General features: G+C 38.6%; 1 protein-coding gene across 4 annotated transcripts in view; it reads right to left on the reverse strand.

Moving 5' to 3' along the window:
• The window catches only part of RAPGEF5 (Rap guanine nucleotide exchange factor 5), a 219,383-nt gene that overhangs the window by 124,852 nt on the left and 71,089 nt on the right, over positions 1–23,442 (reverse strand). For all 4 annotated transcript variants that reach the window (XR_004486903.2, XM_033440477.2, XM_033440473.2 and 1 more), the window contains exon 7: positions 12,871–12,919. Coding sequence is in view for 3 of the 4 variants with exons in the window: in XM_033440477.2 (XP_033296368.1) it covers positions 12,871–12,919 (49 nt within the window). In the remaining variant the exon portion in view is untranslated. The remainder of the gene's footprint in view (positions 1–12,870; positions 12,920–23,442) is intronic.

The raw sequence follows: 23,442 nt of genomic DNA on the forward strand, positions 1-23,442 counted from the left end.
TGCACCCCGTCCCCCATCAATGTACACCTTTATTCGAGCCCACAGAATTAGTCAGATACAGGGTTTTAAGTGGATGCTCGTCCTTTTGGGGCACTTCATAATTAGCATACTAGCCTCTCAGGCTGGCCTCCAGATGCAGGGTGGCATGTATCACATGTTCTTCTGGGAAGCAGCTCCCAAACCCCAGAAGACCAAGAACAAAGGAGCTAGCAGGCTCTGGAGAAGCTACCCCGTCAACAGTGTATTAAAGACACCCATTAGTTGCCTCAGTCAGCTAATTAGCTCAACAAATCCAAAATCTAAATCATTAAAGAAAGTGGCCCTGATTGCATTGCTGGGCTCTGATTTGGTGTCACAAACCCAGCAGGGTAGGAACAGGGCTGTTCCACAGAAAACAGAAAACGGTCCACACTGGGGAACTGCCATAGGATGGGAGCACATTTTTTATGAAAGTCGAGCCCTGCCAGGAAGTTTCACTGGTGAAAGAAGTGCACCAGGGAGACTTCTGTGTTTATGCTTTGAAATTTAGAGCAATTTAAATATAAATTGCTCTCCTTTTTGTCATTATGAGAAAGAAAGAAAACGTGGGTTTCAGATCTCTGGTGTGCAAATGGTCATTAACTTTCATTTGACCTTGGGTGTAGAACTAATATTGAATTTATGCACAGGGTACACTCATTATACTCATCTAGTTTCCTCACAGAAAATATGTTCCCAGGAGCTGCAGTGCTAGCAGCCATTTTTTCTACACTCGAATAGAAAACTTGAGTCTCCCTTTCATTCCTCTCTCCCACCTTCCACCCACCTTTCTGCTCCAAACCTCAGAAAACCGTTTCCCAAGGGTCGGCCGCGTTTATAAAACACAGGCAATAACAGGTAGGAATCTGAATGACGTAAAATCATTGTCCTGGACCACACGAGACTCAGGAGCATCGGTGCTCAGTTCTCCTTCCCAGTATCTGATTCCCGAAAACATGAACAAGCTCCCATTTAAAGTGATAAATACCTTTGTCTACGGAGCCTTATTAACATTACCTACCGCCACTGAAGTGCCCCTGCAGTGAATTTTTTTAAAACAGAGGTCTCTAAACCCTGCATTCCTGAGTACACTCTGCTGTGGTTATTATAATTATTCACCTCCTTGGCAAATCAGTTCCATTTACTCTCTTAATGGACATGACCATGTGGAAGGATGAAAAACAAAATCATCTTGCCTTGCTTTGTAATTTCCTAAATTCTAAGCAACCCTCAGGGTTAAAGGAGTGCAACTTCCTATGCTGGACGCTCTCAGATCTCTGGTTATTCAGGAGAAAGGAGGGCAAAGGGCTATTTTCTTTTAATGTATGTCACTGAATGGTTATTTATCATTTCGACTTAATAGCTCTAATTACAAAAGACAGTGTCATGGGATTATTTTTTTAAAGGCAATTTTCTTGGTATCCCAGTGGGAGAGTTAGGAAAAATTTACAAAGCGTCTGCTTCATGCATTTTCAATTGTTCCTGGGTTTTACCGTTGTTATTATTTTCTGGATTGTAAGATTTTTACATTTTCAAATAACCTTTAACTTTGCACTGCCTTGAGAGTTACTGTTTCAAGACTCTTATTATGCTTTTATGCCATTAGATAAAAAAGGATGATACTTGTCAACCGCTGAATTGATCACTGTTCAGTAAGAATATGCACTGGTGGAGATGGGATGTGAATGTGCAAAATCCGTCAGCAAGCAGAAGAGTCTCTGGAAATGTCAGAACAGGAGTTATTATTGCACCAAAGATGGGTGGAGATTTTGCAAACTTCAGCAATCAGCGTGGTGTTAGGCAAAGCTCTCTCTTCTTGGGAAAACATCGTAGATCATCAATAAATCAGGAAGACCAGAATGTTGTGTTGAATATTTTAGGGGAAAACACATGCTACTTCTTTCCTCTTGGTTGACAAATGCTAAATAACACATTTGTTAGTGGGGCGAACGAGACAATCAGTGTGGGTCTGTGCTGACCAAGAAGGACAGTGATGGCCACTGCCCCCACAGCATCCGGGAGGCGGCAAAGGAGAAGGAAAGGACACAACACAAACCATGTGGAAATGTCAATTCTTAGAGGACAAGGTGCGACCTATAAGGACAGGCTGGGAAAGACTTGGAAAATTTTAAGTGATTGGAAATATCACTAAAAATTAAGCATAATATCGTAATTGCTTAAAATACAGCTAACAGACTTCTACCATTATAAACTAGTATTTTCTAGCTTGAACATTCATTATTAGAGATTAGATGAAAAAATTATTCAAGAGAAGACTACTACAGCTTTTACTTTTTTTTTTTTTTTTTGCAGTACACGGGCCTCTCACTGTTGTGGCCTCTCCCGTTGCGGAGCACAGGCTCCGGATGCGCAGGCTCAGCAGCCATGGCTCACGGGCCCAGCCGCTCTGCGGCATGTGGGATCTTCCCGGACCGGAGCACGAACCTGTGTCCCCTGCATCGGCAGGTGGACTCTCAACCACTGCGCCACCAGGGAAGCCCTACAGTTTTTACTTTTAAGAGCATTTAAATTTTTTCAATAACAAGTTAATCACAGAAAGCCAGAAAGGTAGAAGGAGTTTGAGATAGCAATAAACGTACCAGCGCGTAAGCCTGTCTTTGCTGCCCCTTAATTTTATTATTACCATCTATACTCTAAAATCCCATTTTATTGTGCATTCTCCTATATATGAACAATGTGTTCACGAGAGGATTAAAGATAAAGTCAAACACTGCGCTACATTAAAAGAAGAATCTATCAACTAAAAAGTAAAAAGTTAGAGGACCATAAAAGTTGGAGCAATTCCATAGGCTTAATGGTTATTTTTTTCTTCTAAATGTGCAAAAGGAAAAGCCTGCCTCTGCTGTTAAAAATAATCAGTCAATCTATTTCATTTCTCATGACAAAGTGACAGGGATGGCTTTTCTTTGGGAAGCTTCTGCCCTGAAGGAGAATATGTCTCTTCAGTTGTGTCAGACCTCAAGCCTCACTGCAGAGCTTCCTGTCAACATTGACTTCCCCCCAATCCCACAGACAAGGGGCCTAAAGACGGGCGGGAGCCTAAAACTGCTAAAGTTCCTACAACGTGTTATTGGTGACCAGTGATTGTTACCAACAGGAAATCTTCAAAGCTGGGAATTTAGCCAGGCTCTCAGGGTGATAAAAGGCCCTCAGCTTGTCTGATGGGTCCACCATGATTACCAGATCCAGGGGTCGCCTGCTTGAACGTTTTGCACACACACAGTTCATTGTATAGCAAATAGTAATAACCAGGTTGCAGAAATCACATACTCATTCAAATGCCTATTTAAGCTTCAGCATAGGATTCAAAGATGATTAAACAAATAAGAGGATTTCTAAGGCTAGGAGAAAGAATTTAACACGAATGTAAAACAATGGCTTCCCTCTCATCCTTTCTGGTCTATTAAAAATAAGAAAGTTTCTTAAAAGCTAAAACTAAACACAACAGGTGAAACCATTTTATACAATTTTATGTTATATATATTTTAATAACCCAAAGAAATAATAAATCTTGGCACAAAAATAACACTTTAACCTGAATCCCTGGATGATTTGAGAATGAAGAAAAAAACTGCTCCTATCTACTACTTGAAAAATGTCAGTTTTCACTCTATTCTTTTCCTTTTCACAAAGCACATCTTTACTCCCCATAATCCAAAAAATTCCTAACAAGGGAGGGGACATTGTGTAGTTGGGAAAACCAGAGACTGGGTGCTGGAAAGCCTGGGCTTGCGCTCTGGCTGTAGCCTTTCTAGCCTGTGTGCTCTCTGGCACAACAATTCACCTCGAAACCGTGAGACTGGGACAATACAAACAATTCCCCTGCAGTGAGTACCCTGCCCAGTAGCCATTCCCTCTTCTGCTGGTTTTCTTTGGGGAGCCATACCTGCCCTAGCCTCAGTCCGTGGGTCTCGTGGGAGGCTGACTTAACCTCTTCATCCTGAAACCTCTCTATCCTGCCCTCCAAACATGTGTCCACTGCTACAGAGATGGGCATTCCACCCTTCCACCGAGGTCCCCACCAAGACTTCTGTTGGACCTACCAGAAAGAGGTTCTCTCTGCTGAGACTGATTAACTCCACAGATTCCCTGAGACAGTAAATTTCCTTGGTGGATGTCAGCTTGTTTATCTCTCGCTTATACCTAAAAGAGTCCTGAATAAAATATTCCCAAGGTTGTGACTCCATTAAGGATAATGAAGGAAATTAATGAAAATACTCATTGTTATAATTAAACGCTGGAGCTGGAAGTAATCTCTAAGGTTCCCACATTCTACACCTACCCCCTCACGATACAAATTGGAATCACTTTACAAAAGTCACAATGACATTTAATGGTATAAACAGAGCCTAGAACCTCTTCTTTCTTTCCCAAACATTAATATCCTTGCTACTTAGTTTTAAAACACTTAACTAGATATGGTCTAGGCAGAGAGAGTGAAACATAAAAACTGCCAAGAGGGTTTACCAATATGAGATTTCTGGCTTTCCAGAAATAGAAGCCCACCATGGCACAAATTTCATATGATCTAAAGATAATGAGAGCTAAACATGCTTTGGCTGTAGATTCCCTTGAAAAGGGGAAGAAACATATCTCCCAAGACTCTAACTGGTGAGCAATTAGCAGTAGAATAAGCAATTCAACAAAAAAGAAAGAAGTGTAAAGATATCTGTGCTAATTTTTTAAAATCTTGTAAAGCCTTAAAATGCTATTCACATTCACTAGGGTTAGGATTTAGAGGAGAAAACTAAAGGCACATCCTAATGGCCTCTTAGAAAATTACAACAAAATGGATTTTTTACTAAGCTAGAGCCTTGAATCATTTATATAATCTATTGATTGACAGTGACTTTTATTTCTGTTTGCATGGTGAGCTGAAACCAAAAACTTTTCCTTTATACTAATTCTTGTTTTAATAACCCTTCGCAGTGAGACATAAATCTGGCATGACCATCTGAGCCCTAATTAACAGTTTGACTGCAAGACAGATATTAGGGTAATCAATTCCTTCTGTCAAGCCCCAGATGTGACAACTATCATTTTAATACTTTTTTAATTAGAAGTATACCAGCTTCTTTTTCTTCTTCCTTAAAAAAAAAAAAACTCAAAATAGTTTTAAAAAACAGCAATGAGTATACATAGGAAGTACCATTCTACAGCTACAATTCTGTTTAATTAAGGCTGTGCTTAATAGTTCTTCATTTTATCATCTCCTAACTACTCAGTAATCCATTTTCCTGTTTCAGACAGCTATTGACTTAATGTTTTTATTCATGAAACATACATTGTGGTTTAAAAATAGCAAGAACCATATTTGTCCTTGCTCACCATTGTACCCTCATGCCTTACAGTGTACCTGGCATACAGTAGGTGCTCAGTTAGAATTTGATAAAGGAATGAAGGCAATAACCTATGACTCAGACTCTCATACTTTGCCACTTATTTTTCATCCACTCTCAATGCCAACTCAAACAGCGAGAGCGTAGGGCGGATCAGGTAGATATCTCCTTATTTCCATATTTGAATTCTCTGAATATTTTAATATCACCTTGTTGGTTATTTTTGCCCCTAGATTGTTTCCCAAACTTGTTGTGGTTTGCGGAATGTATGACAGAAAAGTCTGTTTTTCTCTAAAACTATCTTCTTTGCTTATACTACCTTTCTAATCAGAAAACATATTCAGTTTTGTCAGGGACAAAATAAGAATGCCAACTATCTTTTTATTATTCAACTTACATCATAGGACCCTAGCTCATGAAATAGTATGAGGGGAAAAAAAGGAGTTATATGGATTGGTAAGACAGAGAGAAAATAGTCATAATTGACAGATGCTGTAGTTGCGCATACAAAAAACCCAAGATAATTTTAAAACAAGCTAGTGGAATTCATTTGAGTTCAACACTCTTGCTAGCCACAAAAGCAAGAGTTCTCATACGGCAAAAGTAACCAATTAGAAAAGATAATAGATGTGGATCAACAAACTGATTCAAAACTATATATGGAGAGGGAAAAGACCCAGAATAGCCAACACAATGTTGAAGGAGAAAAAGTTGGAGGACTGACATTACCCAACAGCAACACTTACTATAAAGTTACAGTAATATAGACAGTGTGGTACTGATGAAAGAATAGACAAATAGGTCAATGGAACAGAATACAGAGCCCAGAAATAAACCCATACAAATATAATCAAGTGATCTTTAAAAAAGGAGCAAAGGCAATAAAATGGAACAAGGACAGTCTTTTCAACAAATGGTACTGGAACAACTGGACATACACACACACAATAAAAAGAACCTAGACACAGACCTTATACTTTTCACAAAAGTTAACTGAAAATGGATCACAGACTTAATGTAATGCAAAACTATACAATTTCTACAATGTAATAGAAGAAAACCTAGATGACCTTAGGTATGGTATGAATTTTCAGCTATAACATCAAAGGCAGGATCAATGAAAGAAAGAAGAAAGGTAAGCTTGACTTCATTAAAATAAAAAACGTCTGCTCTTTCAAAGGCAATGTGAAGAGAATGAGAATACAAGCCACAGACTGGGACAAAACATCTGCAAAATATATCTGAAAAAATGACTGTTATCTAAAATATACAAAGAACTCTTAAAACTCAACAGCAGTAAGAAAACAAGCAACCTGACTGAAAAATAGGTCAAAGACCTTAATAGGCACCTCACCAAAGACGATATAAAGATAATAAATAAGCACATGAAAAGATGTTTCATAGCATATATCATCAAGAAAATGCAAAGTAAAACAACAAAATGTGCAACACTGACATCAACAAACACTGGTGAAGATATGGAGCAACAGGAATGCTCATTCACTGCTGGTGGGAATGCAGAATAGTAGAGCCAGAAGATAGTTTAGAAGAAGTTTGGCAACTTCTTACAAAACTCAACATACTCTTACCATACGATCCAGAAATCACACTCCTTGCTATTTACCCAAAGTAGTGGAAAACTATGTGTTCGTGGGTGTGTAGTTGAAATCTGCACACAGATGTTTATAGCAGCTTTAGTCATAATTGCCAAAACTTGGAAGCAACCAAGATGTCCTTCAGGAGGTGAACAAATACATAAACTGTGGTACATCCAGACAATGGAATATTATTCAGTGCTAAATAGAAATGATCTATCAAGCCATTAAAAGACATGGATGAACCCTAAAGGCCTATTATTGAGTGAAGAAAGCCAATCTGAAAAGGCTACATGCTGTATGATCCCAACTATATGACATTCTGGAAAAGGCAAAAACTACGGAGACAGTAACAAGATGAGTGATTGCCAGGGGATGGGAGTAGAGAGGCACAAACAGGTAGAGGAGAGGGGATTTTTAGGGCAGTGAAATTATCCTGTGTGACACTATAATGATAAATACATGTCATTATACATTAGTCCAAACCCATAAAATGTACAATACCTAGAGTGAACCCTAAAGTAAACTAAGGACTGTGGGTGATACTGATGTGTCGATGTAGAGTAATGATTATAACAAATGTACCCCTCTGAGATGATGGCAGTAAGTGGGCTGTGCATGTTGGGGCAGGGGGGATATGGGAACTCTGTGTACTTTCTGCTCAATTTTTCTGTGACCCTACAACTGCTCTAAAACGTAAAGTTTATTTTTTTATACAGTGTCATGAAAGACAGAGAATGAGAAACCTTCACAAAATAAGAAGAGTATAACTTTTAAAAAAAAGTTAAATCATAATAGTAACCAAAACTACAAGATACCAAAATATACATCAAGCAAAAAAATGTACAAAGCTTTACGGAGAAATTTTTAAGACAGTACTGAAGATCTGAAAACAATGGAACGATATCCTAGGTTCATGAATGCAAATACTTATCTCCAAAGTGTCAAATTTATCTGATGACCTATAAATTCAATACACTTTAAGAAATCCCTATAGGGGTTTTCATGGAACTTGACAAAATAAAGCTATGAAGAAAACAGAACAATAAGAAGAAACTTGCTTTACCCCTTAATCCCCCAAAAGTCTTCTTATAGTGTTGGTAACTGAAACAGGAAAGTGTAGTCAAAGGAATAAATAGATCAAAGGAATACAGAGACCAGAAATAAATTCAAGCATATATATATAAACTTTATATATGATAGAGTCAGCATCATATCCAATGAACACTACTGGGGTAACTGGTTTAGCATAAGGAAAACATAAAACTGGGTTTCTACCTGACACCATATACTAAAATAAATTCCAGATGACTTGAAGTCTTAGACATGAAAAACAAAATTTTAACACTCTCCATACCAAGCTACTGACCTAGCAATCCATTGTTAGTAACTTATTATGAGAAATTAATTGGTAAAGGGCAAAAAGATATATACGAGAATATATCTTCGAGCCCTTCTATTATCATTCATAATAGGAAAACTATTAAAACCTTAAACATACAACAAAGAATTAGTTAATAAGTTGTATGGTATCAATATAAACATACAACAGCTAACAAAAATGATACAGAGCTGTATTAGTGCATGAAAATGAATCCTATAAAAACTGGATTTATAGATACAGTAATCAAGGCTAGTACTGATGGATACCAATGGAGTCTGTTCAGTGGAACAGAACAGAGAATCCAGAAATACACCCACAAAAATATGCCCAACATATTTTTGACAAAGGTGCAAAAGCAATTCAATGGAAGAAAAGATGGTCTTTTCAATAAATGGTGCTAGAAAAATTAGACATTCATAAGCCAAAACAAACACAGAAGAATCTTGACATAAGTCTCACATCTTATATAAAGACTAACTCAAAATGGATCATGAACTCAAATATAAAACATAAAACTATAAAAACTTTTAAGGAAGAAAAAGATGCAGGAGAAAATCTTTGGCATCTGGGACTAGACAAAGACTTAACCCAAAGACATGATCCATTAAAAAATATTGATAAATTGGACTTCACCAAAATTAGGAACTTTTGCTCTGTGAAAGACTTTGATAAGAAAATGAAAAGACAGGCTATAGACTGGGAGAAAATACTTGCCTAAGGATTGCTATCGAGAATAAAGAAATCTCAAAACTCAACAGTAGAAAAAACCCTCAAACAATCCAATTAGAAAATGGGCAAAAGACATGAACACACATTTCACAAAGAAGACATTCGGATGGCAAATAAACACATGAAAAGATGTTCAATATTACTAGCCATTAGGGCAATGCATACTAAAACTACAGTTTTAGTATGTCACTACACACCTATTAGAATGGTTAAAATTTTTAAAAATAGCGACAACATCAAATGCTGGCAAGGATGCAAGAACCTACATCACATATACGTTGCTAGTGAGAATGTAAAATGGTTCAGCCACTCTGGAAAACAATTTGGCAGTTTCTTAAAAAACAAAACATGCAGGGCTTCCCTGGTGGTGCAGTGGTTGAGAGTCTGCCTGCCGATGCAGGGGACACGTGTTCGTGCCCCAGTCCGGGAGGATGCCACATGCCGCGGAGCAGCTGGGCCCATGAGCCATGGCCGCTGGGCCTGTGCATCCGGAGCCTGTGCTCCGCAACGGGAGAGGCCACAACAGTGAGAGGCCCACATACCGCAAAAAACAAAAACAAAACATGCAATTACCAAACAATCCAGCAATTGTACTCTTGGGCATTTAGTCCAGAGAAATAAAGACCTACATTCACACAAGAACTTACACATGTAGTTTTATTCATAATGACCCAAACTGGAAACAACCCCAAGGCCCTTCATGGGTGAATGGTTACATATAGTGTAGCACATTCATATGATGGAATACTATTCAGTTATAAAAAGGAATAACCATTGATATACACAACAACCTGAATAAATCTCCAGAGAACTATGGCAAGTGAAAAGAGCCACTCCTACAAGGGTTCATACTGTATGATTCCATTTAAGTAATATTTTTGAAATGACAAAATTATAGAAATAGAGAACAGATTGCTAATTGCAGAGGTTAAAGAGGAAACAGAGGTAGGAGGAAAGTTAGTGTAGCTATAAAAGACAAACACAGAAGATCCTTACAGTGATGTAAATGTTTTGTATCAATGTCAATATCTTGATTGTGACACTGTACTTGAGTTTCACAGGATGTTACCATTGGGGGGAGCTGGGTAAAGGGAACGTGTCATCCCTTATCATTTATTACAACTGCACGTGAATATACAATTATCACAAAATAAAAGAGCACATGTAAAAAATTATCACTTTTATAAAACTGCATATATTATATATAAAATATCTACATATTAATAGAGAAATATCTGTAAATACATACAGAAAAGAGTATTATTGGTTATCTCTGTTGGTGAGATGATGGGTGATTTTTCAATTTCTTCTTCATACATTCATGTATTACCAAAGTTTTTCAATGACTATGCTATACTAATAAGAAAAAAATGAAGCTATTTTCATTATGATAAAGACAAGTAATACACGCTCATTACACACACTTTTTTCCACTGAACATTTTACTGTATTAATTCTTTGAAATATCATTTAAAAAACTATTTAACATCCCATTTCATGGATCAATTTTACCATTTCTCTATTATGGGAACTTAAGGGTTGTTTCTAATTTCTTACTGTTAAAATAAGCAATGAAATAGGTTTCTTCTACCTGAATCTTCACATGCGTCTCTGATCACGCCCAAAGCTAGATCTCCAATCATGGAGTTACTGGCTTATAGAGTAACTATGCTAGAACGCACTGAAAAGTGGCTTTTCTGAAAAACTATGAATTTATGTCCCCATCCTTGGTGCATTTGTGTTTCACTCTGTCCCTGAGAGGTTGCCAATGTAGTATTCACACTCCAAGCTCCACAGATGAAATGAGTAAGGAAAACAGACATGTTAACGTGATGGTGTAATAAAGTCAACTTCATACCAGTCTTTTACTTTGCACAAGCTACTGTGTGTGGGTCTTGCTTACTCCTCTTCATTTCTCTTCACCTCCAGAAAGTTCAAACTTCTTAGCCTGACACCCAAAACCTGCCTCTTTCTGCCTCATTCACTTGGCTGCAGCCACTCTCACATCCTTGCTGTTCCTCAAACTCATTTCACACACCTCTGCCCAGGGCTCTTGTCTGGATGTCCACAAGGTTCACCCCTCAGTGACTTCACGTCTTTGCTCAAATGTGCCCTACTGGGGGCCTATCCATCCCACTCTGTGTAAATTAGCAACCCCCTTCTCCAGACCCATCTGTATTTACTTGCTCTGTTTTTCTCCAGCAATGACAAGAGTATATGTTTTTACATTTAAAAAAATTTTTTTTTTGCGGTACGCGGGCCTCTCACTGTTGTGGCCTCTCCCGTTGCAGAGCACAGGCTCCGGATGCGCAGGCTCAGCGGCCATGGCTCACGGGCCCAGCCACTCCGTGGCATATGGGATCCTCCCAGACCGGGGCATGAACCCGTGTCCCCTGTATCGGCAGGCGGACTCTTAACCACTGCGCCACCAGGGAAGCCCAAGAATATATGTTTTTGATTATTTTCCCAACTTTTTCCGAAACTTAAGAAAAAAATTTTTTAACCCCTATCCTCCAAGGCACTGTCATCCCAACTCATACAGACTGTAAGTTTTGTCTCCTTATGTTTACAGGAACCACCATCAGCTCTAGCACAAGTTATTTTTAAGACTTCCCTCCTACAACCTTTATACTGGTGTCCTTTCTCCATCTTGGCCTCCACCTATGCAGACACCCATGATCTAATCCCTGTCCTCGGAGGAGCCCTTTTCACACTGCCTGAGTTCTGTGGGTCCAGATTACTGTTCCTTGTGTCTCTTCTCCACCACCCTTACAGCACCCAGTCTCTGCATCCTCTACATCAGCCAAATCAACAAAGATATAGTATAAACACAATAAGCTACTTCATACTAAGGTGTGTTTGATTCCAGGTCACTGAGAGAAAAGCAAATTTTTACAGTTTCTAGCTAGAAAAAGGAAGATGTAAAATGTATGATTTCTGTTCTGAAGACATTTCTGTTCCACTTATTTCTTCAAACTTTGGCAACTCTTTGATTTTGTCATAGAGTCTTCACCTGAAAAGTCTTACTCTAGTTTAACATCTAGTTTAACATTATCTAAGTCTTATTCTAGTTGAACATTAAAGTTAAACTAGAACAAGACTTTAGCAGTGACCTCCTGCCTCTGAACAGCAAAGGATGCCTCCTCCTGACACTCCTCCTTTCAAAGCAAGTTTTTTTCTACCTCATTGAGTCTCTACTTCATATCGAATTTCAGCAGAGCCTGGCTTTCTCTCCTCAAGATGTATCTGAAAGCTCCCTTTTCCTTTCCACTTCTTACATCCACAGATTGTTTCCTAAGGTATTAGGAATCAGAGCCACACAATCAGTCCCTATGGAAAACGCTTGCTATTAAATGTTATGAGACAATTCAATTATTTTTATAAGAAGCTACTTTGAGATGAAAAATATAAAAAAGAGACCACCATTACGTTATTTAGTTTCCTCTGTCATTATGATAGGTAATGCAATGTGGTTTGCTTTCTTTTGCTGGGTACCTAGACTTTTTCCATGCTTGCAGTGGACTACAAACATATTTTAAATTTTTTATTTCACTTTTCCATGAAGTATGAAATAAAGCAAGGCAGTGTATATCTAGTTTTAAAGAACGAGATATACACCTGTGATATTTTGATGGTAGAATAATTTTTAAAACATAATGGAGACACTTTTCTGCATTTTATACCAAAGCTTCCTGAGATACATTCAACTGCTCACAACCACAGGACATGTGAAATATCCCCAAAGAATCAGAACCTTCCTCCAGCCCCATGAAAGACTACTCACCAGACTTCCTTGCTTTCAAAGCAATAACAGCTGCTAGCTCTCTCTGCACCTAATAAAATATTAGGGGGAAAAACCAAATTAGAAGAAGAAAAATGTAGCTTTGTTTTTAGATATGCAACCAAAGTTAAGAGCTGTTGCATTAAGTTTGCTGCCATGTTTTTGTTTATTTGTTTTTAATAATATGGAAAAACCTCTGCATAGGAATTTTAGGCCAACCCTCATAGAATCTGATGGACTTACTTTAAAGAGAAATTAAACAGTTGCCAGAATGTACACTTGGGAAAACATTCGTACTTATGCCATGATGATGAGAAGTACCTCAAAAACATAACTGTGTAACATTTAGAAATAATGCAAATAAATTATTAAAACAGGCAAAATACTGTGGCAAAGATATTAAATATTCTTTATCTCTCAAAGATTCTAGTTTATAGAGAAATTCTAGAAAAATTGAGGTAGGTGATCCTAGTTTAATTTGACCTCTGTTTGAATACAATGAAGGATCACTTGAGGCCTCACAGGTGTAAAGCAACCATTTCAGATATTATGCTGCATAAAAGCAAGTGCTATCAACACACAGGGCAGGTGAAATGGGGATAGGCAAGATGACCTTTAATACCCTAAGTGCCTTAAACCTCACTCATTTGTCCAGATTTTTGCTTGCTTACTCTCTCTCTCTCTCTCTCCCCCCCCAACACATACGCTTAAATCCTTTCTCAAAAACATTCTCAAAGAGTAACATAAAACAGAGACCAAAGAAGATAACCACAGTCACTTTCAAAGATAACATGGAAAAAAAAAAGATAACACGGGGATAATCTTTGGGAAATCTATGTTTGATAGCAAAAAATTTTCATAATAAGCAAGCTTATTCCTCTTCAGGACACAATCTTTTAAGCTTAGAAGAGTGTGAGTGTGTGTGTGAGTGTGTGTGTGTGTGTGTGAGAGTGTGAGTGTGTGTATTTGCAGGGGTGGTGATACTGAGTTTGGAAGGGTCCTGCAGCTTATTATACTAATGACATTTTTAAAGGCAGAGTATGAAAGCTCAAGGTTAAAGATTTGCTATTGAAATCAATCTAATTTACATTGATGTACGTGAAGGCAAAAGTAGCCCAGTGAGTCACTGGGACTCTGTTCAGGACCAATTTCACAATGACCCAGGGTATCATCATCCCTGAAGAAGGCAGCTTCCCCGCCCCGGCCCCCGCCATATTGCTTTACTGCCGTGCTTTCCCTGGCTGGCTAGTATGAGTGCCATTCAAAAGGGTATATATACTCCTGATTTAACTGATTCGTCGATTCCTTAAGACTTTCTCAGGAAAATTATATTGTAATCAGAAGATAATCCGTCCCTTTCTAACCGTGGGAGTCTGAGACCCAAAAATACTCATGGGTAGAAGAATTTATAGTTGAAGAACTTATGGGGGAAAAGAGAGCTGGGGGAGACAGGAGTGATGATTAATCAGAGGAAAGCCTTTATAAATACTTGTATGTGTAGTAATAAAACAGCAACAAAATAAAATATAAATGAGTGCCTATTTTATATATTTGAAATTACGTGTAAGGTTTATCGTAGTAACAGCATCTCTCTTCAGAATTTTCCTCTGTTACAGTGTCACAAATGTTTGGGGTAGACAAAGATGCAGATTAGAAACACTCACTGGGACCTTGTGGATGGCGTCCTGATTTTATGAGCTTCTAGGGAAGACTCCACTGTGGCTCAGAGACAGGAAAAAAGCAGAGATGGAAAAGGATGCAGAAGGTGGATCACTTAATTTGCATACAGAGGATCAAAAACTGTCTTCTCCACCCTCCATCAGTTTTCCATACTTGATATTCTCGTCATGAGAGCTTCAGTTTTTCTTTCTTGAATTAGAAATAAGGCTCAAAATAGAAATAGCTCAGAAAAGGAAACTGTTATATTCCCCAAACTGTATAAAACTACATCTTTTCAAAGATTTGGTACAGAAAGAAAGGGAGAAAGGGGATGAGAAAGAAACCAACATAGCACTTTTTGGGAAGCCAAGAAGATGAGAGATGAGCAGTGAGAAAGAGAAGAACTTCACAGTTAAAGTTACAAGGAACCTAAGCTTTTTCCTTTTTTTGTATTTTTCCACATAAAGTAAATGAGATTATTCTACTGTACTACACTACATCCCCTGAACATCTGCAGTCAGGGAAGACATAAAAGTGTTATGTTTCTGTCCCCGAGGGAAACTGTTCCTGACCAGAACCCCAAGGGTAGGTTACTCTTCCTCCAAAACACAAAGGGGGAAGAACAGACCAAGCAAAACACAAACTGGGTAAGATCCCGTTAGAGGCTCCTAGAGCATCTTCCCCGCACTTTTTTTTTTTTTTTTTAAACACACAAGCAATGATGTAATTCATCATTTTCAATTGTGACTAATGCCTGTCTTCTGGGCAGAAGCTCCTCCAAGGCAGCCATTTTTTCATCACACTATCCAGGGCCATCAACACCCATTCAGTGATCCACAGGAGGTGGATGCAGAGGTAACCTTAAGAGAACAGAGACAGAACCTAGGGGAGAGAAAAAGCTGCCTGAGGAAGGACAAGGAAATGCAAAGGGAAGGCACTCCCCAGTAAGAAGGGACTCGCAGCAGACATCTTCAGAACATATTAGAAGGACTCAAAGCCTCCTTTAGCAAATAATTGTTAGGTTTATACTGAAAACTAAAACTTGGAACAACTGCAGAAACAGGGACTAGAATTTTCATTAAGCACCAATAAGGGACCTGTTGGCACTGAAAAAGAAATATAACACTCCAGCACCGGTCAAGTCTTCAGGTGTCTGAAATTCTGGCCCACATTTTGATAACAATCCAGAGCAAAAGCCACCCTGCTAAGATGCTCCTGAATTCCTAACATTCAGGAACTGGTTAAGATAATAAATATGTGTTGCTTTAAACCATGACATTTGGCGGTAGTTTGTTACGCTGAAAAGTCTTTTAGAGATGATTATTTTTTCTACTTGATCTACTTGTGTTGTTGGTTAACATAAGTTTCTCTCAACATGACACAAGTGGAACCCTCTTCTCAGATCAGTTTCAAAAAAAAATGTAGACATATAGAGCCAAGAGCCATGTTCTGACATGCGCCATTGTTTTTATTTAATGCGGTGCTAAACCACCGCCTAGGAAATTAGAAGAAATGCATTGTTCTTAATCTGACAGGAAGTACCTTATTACACTGGTCTTCCCTATTACAAGCCTTCCCTACTATGGTCTGAACCCTTGAGGCTAGATGTATTCCAGAATTCAACATTTTATATAGTTCAGAAAGGTACCCTATCTAGGGCACACCCTCAGTGAGGTCTTGGGCAGTAACTTATAATAAGAAATCAGACACATTAATATTTCTGTGGGGACACATTAAAGGCAGGAGCCCACTGTGCCCCCCTTTGCCTGGCAAAGTCATAAAGCTATCCTTTTCTATTTCACCACTCGCCAAAAAAAATTTTCTCCAATGAAATGTATGATTATTCATACTAAATGGGATAAAGACAGACTAGGAAAGGCCTCAGGATTTTCTACTAAATATATTCGGTTTAGGTTAGATTTTTGCCACCAAGTAAGTTATGAAACCCTATTCTTTTTCAGGGCTTTTATATTTCAGAGCTGTCAATAATGGATTGTAAACCTCTATTAACTTTACACTAAAAGTTTCTCTCCATCTTTCTCTCTTGTATCTTCTTGTCAAATACCTATGTAGTCAGTACGTTTTGTCTACCAAGAAACGCTTTCTTTAAATAGCTTGGATTTTCATGTATTTCAAACCTGACTGCACATGAGAATCACTTGGGGAGCTTTAAAAAAACAATTGATACCTGGGCCCCAACTAAATCAGAATCTCTGGGGAAGAGGTCCAGCCAACAGTATTTGCTGCTGCTGCTGTTTCCATGTTCCCTAAGTGATTCTATCTAGGTTGTATCCAGGGTTGAGAAGCACTGCTCTACTTAATATCTTAGTTTCCCCGAGACTCAACCTTTTAATCTTATAATCATTTCAACTGACAATCAATCTTTACTTTTTATTTTGTTCTCCTCTAATTTAATTCATTGGTAAAGGAACATGGCCTTCACTGTGTTTTAGGTATTAAATTATGATATAATCCAATCAAATGATAAGATTCAGTTACTACATCAGCAGTTTGACAGACACGATCTACTCAAGCACAAGGAAAATTGCAAGGGAGCTTTTTAAGAAGCTTAAACTTTAAAACATAGTTTACTCAGTATAAAAAGAACCATGTAACTCAAAACACATCTGCAGCTTCGGGTATATTTGCTCTTGTGAATATTTAAAGAGAGGATAATTAAGAGAATGATAAAACACATCTCTAATTTTTCTCTCTCCTCTGGGTACTCACCAGCAATTTTAAAATGTTTTAAAATGCTGAAATGTTTTGGCTTCCTATCTTCAATAACCAGCAGGACTGTTCACAAAATAGCCCTGAAATTCAACAAGAATCAGAGCCAGTCTTAGTTCCAGTATTTTGTCTTTTTTCTCTGGCACTTTATAGTGCCTTCAGCCTCAAAATACAAATGCTCGAAAAGCTGTTTTGCATCAGTACAAGACTCAAGAGGCAACAGGAAGTGTCAAATGCAAACCCTGAGCGCCAGGGATCACGTCCATGGGAGAGGTTAACTGAGAAGACATGGCAGGCTTCCTGGGGGAACAGACCCTTGAAAACCAAGTGTGAAGCTGGATGGAAAGTCAGCAAAGGTCATTGTGGGAGGACAGATCAACAGTGGCAAAAGTCTTACCTAACCACAGGGCCATTCTTAAAAACTAATTTTAAATAGGATCATGAATTCACAAACTCCCTAAAAGTTTTTAGTAAATCTATTAATCTTAGAAACATTTAAATGTTGATACCATGATAGAAATGTTTTTAAAACACAGAACCCATTGTCTCAATTACCTAAATTAAATGTAAGAAGAAACATAAGCCAATACTCTTCCCTGTTTTATTCCCAAATGTACTTACTTTTAAAACACTATAAAATCTTAAGATACTATGGACTTAAAGAATTCTAGAAAAATAAGTAACTATGCTTCTTAAAGCCATCAACGTACTTTTGGATAAGACACAAACTGAGCAGTGATGGTGGCTAGACTTCTGTCCTATGAAGGAATAACCATGGGCTCAGGAACAATTTTCTTTGTTCCTTGGAGGCCTGTTTTCCTATTTCCAAGTTCATTATTTTGTTCTGAAGAGTTAATATTGCCACAAGAATCACACATGGATAAACTTGTGATTGCCTGTTAATGTCAACCAATAATTAGAAAATTAAGAAAGTTATTTATTTATCTGTCTAGACAGTACTGCTCTCCATCTAATAGTTTACTTAACAAATAGTTCTTTTCCTAATAATTGCTCTCGCCATATCGAAGATGTGTTTGCTAAGCATGCTGGAATGATAAAATATGCTTATGCTTATTCATCTATTTCAAGGCTATTAGGGATATTTTTAAAATTTCATATAGACATTGTTGAACACATACAGATATGCCTATTCATTTTATTATAACTTAGACAACAGCTGACCATTCAAAGACTAATACATATATAGAAGTGTCCTGAAACTAACAAAATAAAGTGGAATAAAGTCCTACACGCAGGCTTTTTAAGTCTGGTATTTAAGTCTGCTATGCATACATAGATCTACTATGAGACAGATTCACATGAAAAAGATGTGATAATTTTTCGTTGATCATAAGCATAGTATACGTTAACAATGGAAATGTGATTATCTAGAAGTGGACAACGATGTTTTTAGGAATATTACTAAAATAACATTCAGGTCATAAAAAAATGATGGACTCCAGAGAAATCAACATCTGGATTGTATACGCTTTGAAGTACCATTTGTTTAGGTTTAGGAGGAGTCGAGAGCATCCAAAGGAGGACGACCACAGGGTGGTCACCTCCTTGTAGACAGTGAGATGGATGGCGCAGTCTTCATCTCCCTTGTCCTCTCTGCAGGGTTTGGCAGGTTACCCACCCCCCTCTTCTTGACCACTGGGATTCCATGACACCATATGCTCCAGGCTTTTCTCTTTTCTCTCTGACTGCTACTTCTCTTCTCCCAAGGCTTCCCTTTCCTCTGTCTTGGTTTTGATGATCCTCAGTGATCTATCCTTAGCCCTCTAGACCTTCTTCTCTTTCCGTTCATTCTCTCTAGGCAACCTCATTTACTCACAGGGCTTCAATTATATCTGCACCTCCAGGGCCCAAAAGTCTCATATCCATCCACCTCCAAGACCTAAATGTCTCACTAGCAGCTCAAACTCAACATTTCCAAATGTGAAGTCACTGTCTTACCACTTTCCTCCACCCCATAAATCTGCTCCACGGCCCATACCCCCAGTCAGTGAATGGTACCACCATGTACCCAGGGTCTCAAGCCAAGAAGTGAGGTACCCTTGATTTAGCTCAGCCCACCATCTTCTCTCAACTCAGACCGCTGTCTCTCATTTATCTCTCTTCATACCACATCATATATTATATGAGATATAATCTTGTATCTCTCGCTAAAAAACTCTTCAAAGACTTCCCATGACACCAAGACAGAGTCCAATGTCTAATATTGCATATATAGTATTCTTTTCATCTGGTCTTCAGTATCATCTATTTCTATACCTCTTCTTACAATCCATGTCTTTTAAAAAAAAACAGAATCCATGTTCCAGCCTTAGTAAAATAGAACACTTGCAATTCTGTGAACGCACCATGGTCTTTCTTTGCTCTGAGACTTGCCACGTGCTCTTCTGTCTGGAATGCCTCCCCACCTCCCCACTTTGTGTGGCTGTCACTTACTTGTCCTTCAGGTCCCAACCTAGCTGTCGTCTTCTCATGAGTCCCCCACCTCCCCCAATGGAGTGAAGTCCTCCCTGTTTATTCTCTGATAGCATTCTATACGTACCTCAGTTGTAGCACTACCACATGCTAGTGAAATCTCCTCTTTAGCTGAGGGTCTCCAACAGTAGACTGCAAGCCCACTGAAATAGACTCCTTTACTCATCATTCTGACCATGACTCCTAGTACCACTCCTGACACGTATCTGTGATCAGGAATGCAAGTCAAGTGTTCGCAGCTGCTGCTGAGAACAGAAGACTTAGGGGGAGCATTAGCTTCAAATATTTGAAAGGGTGAGGGTAAAATTCAGAACAGTGGAGAGAAGCTGCAGAAAGGCATGTTTTAGCCCTACGAACATTCAAATAATCAGAGCTATCACAGTGGAAATGGTCTACTACGTGAGGTTCAACAGAAGACGCTTTATAAGGGAAGGTAGATATCAGAAGCACCCCGACCAAGGGTTTGTTCTAAAGATTTGTTTTATGACCGCCTCCTATCCAAATCATCCACTATAAAAAGAGAACAAGCGTGAGCCTCCTGGGAGAAGCCATATCTGTCAGCCAGCAGTTGAACAGGTGGTGATGTTATAGCAATCTAATCTACCCAACAGAGATAGAGGGAGTGCAAATCTTAACAAACAGATGAAAAATAACTGTTGGAGTCCATTCCTTCCTGTGGAAATCTCCTAAATTTCATGGCACAAAGAACAGGAGAAGCTATAGATGTACTGGCTGAATACAATCTGAAAAGAGCAAGCAAATGACACTGACATCGTTTCAAAAGAGCAGGTGCATCTGCTCCTTCAACCTTCAAAGCTGCTCTTACAACTCTTGATACAGCAATTTCCCCAAAGCCCTAACTGCTGATCAACATGAATTTTTTGACAAATAAAAATTTCATATATGTGAAAAGTGTTTTAAGGAAACAAGTATACATTGGACATTCTGGGTTTTGCTATAACAATGAAATAAAACATTGATTATGTGTACATCATTAAATTAAAAAAATTTTTTTGTCTCAAGTTTTTTTTTCCATTTTCTGGTAAGACCAGAGTATTTTCAATCTGTGTCACATTTAAATGATTCTTCAATAGATTTATATGATATAATGTATTTAACAAAGTATCTTTAAAGACAATATAATTTGCAAACTCATGTCTTAGTATGTCTTTTATTTCACATTATATGTCATTCCTTACATGTCTTTTCTCAGTCATCGTGCTCTTTGGAACTAAGTTTCTAAACTGTACCAAGAGTATAAGTTCAACACTAGACGTTCTAGGGATCTTCTATGGTAAGGATCTCCCATCTGTAGGGGTAGGTCCTATAGAACCTTGCAGGGATGTGATATTAGAAACTCTTGCATTGGCATGAATCCAGATCAACTAAGACCCTTTCCAACTAGACAGTCTATCTACAAAAACCGCTAACACAGGAGGGCTTCCCGGAAGAACAAGATTCAGAACGCAAGATCCAAAAGCCTAAAACAGGACTAGGAAATCTCCTATGCCAACCTTGAGAGAAATTCTGGGATTCTGTTTGTTGAGGCTGAATCACAGCTCTCCACCCCACGGCACAGGACTGCTGTGAACATGAAATGAGTTAATACCTATAAACATCTGGGAATGGTGCCTGAAACAGTAAGTACTATCTGAGTGTTAGCGATCATCATCACATTACTGTAAGTAATATAGTTGAGCTTAACAATAAATTATAAGAGCAAAGTCCAATCTGTAGTTGCTTTAATATTTCATATGTTTAAGACCCTTCTTCCCACCTAAATTTTGAACTCCCTGACAACCAGTAATGCTTCTGCTTATAACATTCCACCTACATGGCCCCCACATGGCAACTAGCATAAAAGGGACTGATATGTTTCACCGAAAAGTTGTGAACAGTGCCTACAGTGCTTGTACTTCTAAAAGCTTTAAAAATAAGCTTTGAGATTTCCACAGAATTCCGAAGCTTTTACAGATGTGTGAAAGACAGACTTTAGCTTTAAAAATTCACTTTGAAACTTCAGAGGGATCAACTGACTAGCTGTGGCCTGGCAGCTTCTGACATCTGAGACATAACTGCTGATTAATGAATCAAGAGATTGCAAATATGTATTCAACAAGGAGTGGGTATTAATTTGGTATTTCTGCCGTAGCAAATCACTACCCGTTTAGCAGCTTAAGAAAGAGGACATCCATTTATCATCTCATAGTTCCATAGGTCAGGAGTCAAGGGACAGCACGGCTCAACTGGATCCTCTGCTTAGAGACTCATGAGGCCAAGAACCAAGGCATAGGCAGGTCAGTGTTCCCTACTAGAGGCTTTAGGAGAGAATTCCAAGGGCATGCAGGTTGTTGGCTGGTTCCTGCTTCTGTAGGACTGAGGTGCCCATTTCCTTTCTGGTTGTCACCTGGCACCTGCCCTTGGTTCCTAGAGGCCTCTCTCTGATCTCTGCACGTGGACTCCTACTTCTCAGAGCCAGTGACACCACGCTGAATCCTTCTCGTGCTTAGGCTTTTTCTTTACTCTCTCTTCTGCTGTTTCTCTTTGATGCCTACCAGAGCAAGGTCTTTGGATTAGACTGGGTCCATGCGGACAATCCAGGTCTGCAGCCTTACTTATATCTGCAAAGTACCTTTGACCATGTAATGTAATATTTACAGGTGCCAAGCAGCACATTCATCTTTGGGACCATTCTACCTACCACAGAATGACAACACAGATCCTCAGAGCCCTCCTGAAAAGCTAGCCCTCAACATCTTTTTAGGGTTTCATAGTAACATGTTAATAGAGTCTAGTCCTGGAACATGATTTAACTGGTATAACATCTTTACTAGGGCACACCTCTGAGTTCACACAATGGAACCTGAAGACTTGAGAACCAGTCTGAATAAATTTCTAAATTACTAAACCATGCAGCCATGTTTACACTATTTAATGATTCCTAACGGGTTAAAAATTAAAATGCTGTTTAATATAACTGCATAGGTTTCATTTTCTAAACTTCTTCAAATAAGGAGGGAACTCTATATACTACTATACATAAAATGGATAACTACTGAGAACCTACTGTGTAGCACAGGGAACTCAATGCTCTGTGGTTACCTAAATGGGAAGGAAATCCAAAAAGAGTGGTTATATGTATATGTATAACTGATTCACTTTGCTGTACAGCAGAAACTAACACAACATTGTAAAGCAACTATATTCCAATTTAAAAAAAAAGGGAACATTATAATCAAATCCCAAACACAACCGGTTGAGACCTATTCAGTAACTATGAAGCCTTTTAAGTGAAGATAATAGAGACAATTGCTTTTTGAACCCTAAATTATTATTTTTAATTAATGTGGACTCTCAAATGCTTTATCTCTCCAAATGCTTTATCTCTCCAATGCAAATGACTGTACACTCTGCTATCAAGGCTGAAATGTGACAGTGCATGAAAAGCATGAGCAGAATGCCTGCACAAGGTAAGAACTCAGCAAAAACCACCCATTCTTTGCCTTTTACCCAGATCTCACTTGGTCTTCTGAACAACAGGCTAATAAATTAACATCTGCGAGCAAGTTTCCTCAATAATTTTCCCACACAGAAGTTCACCTCTGGGACTTCCCTGGTGGCGCATTGATTAAGAATCCACCTGCCAACGCAGGGGACACGGGTTCGATCCCTGGCCCGGGAAGATCCCACATG

Source organism: Orcinus orca, chromosome 9 (assembly GCF_937001465.1).
Source record: "Orcinus orca chromosome 9, mOrcOrc1.1, whole genome shotgun sequence".
NCBI classification, from domain to species: Eukaryota; Metazoa; Chordata; class Mammalia; order Artiodactyla; family Delphinidae; genus Orcinus; species Orcinus orca.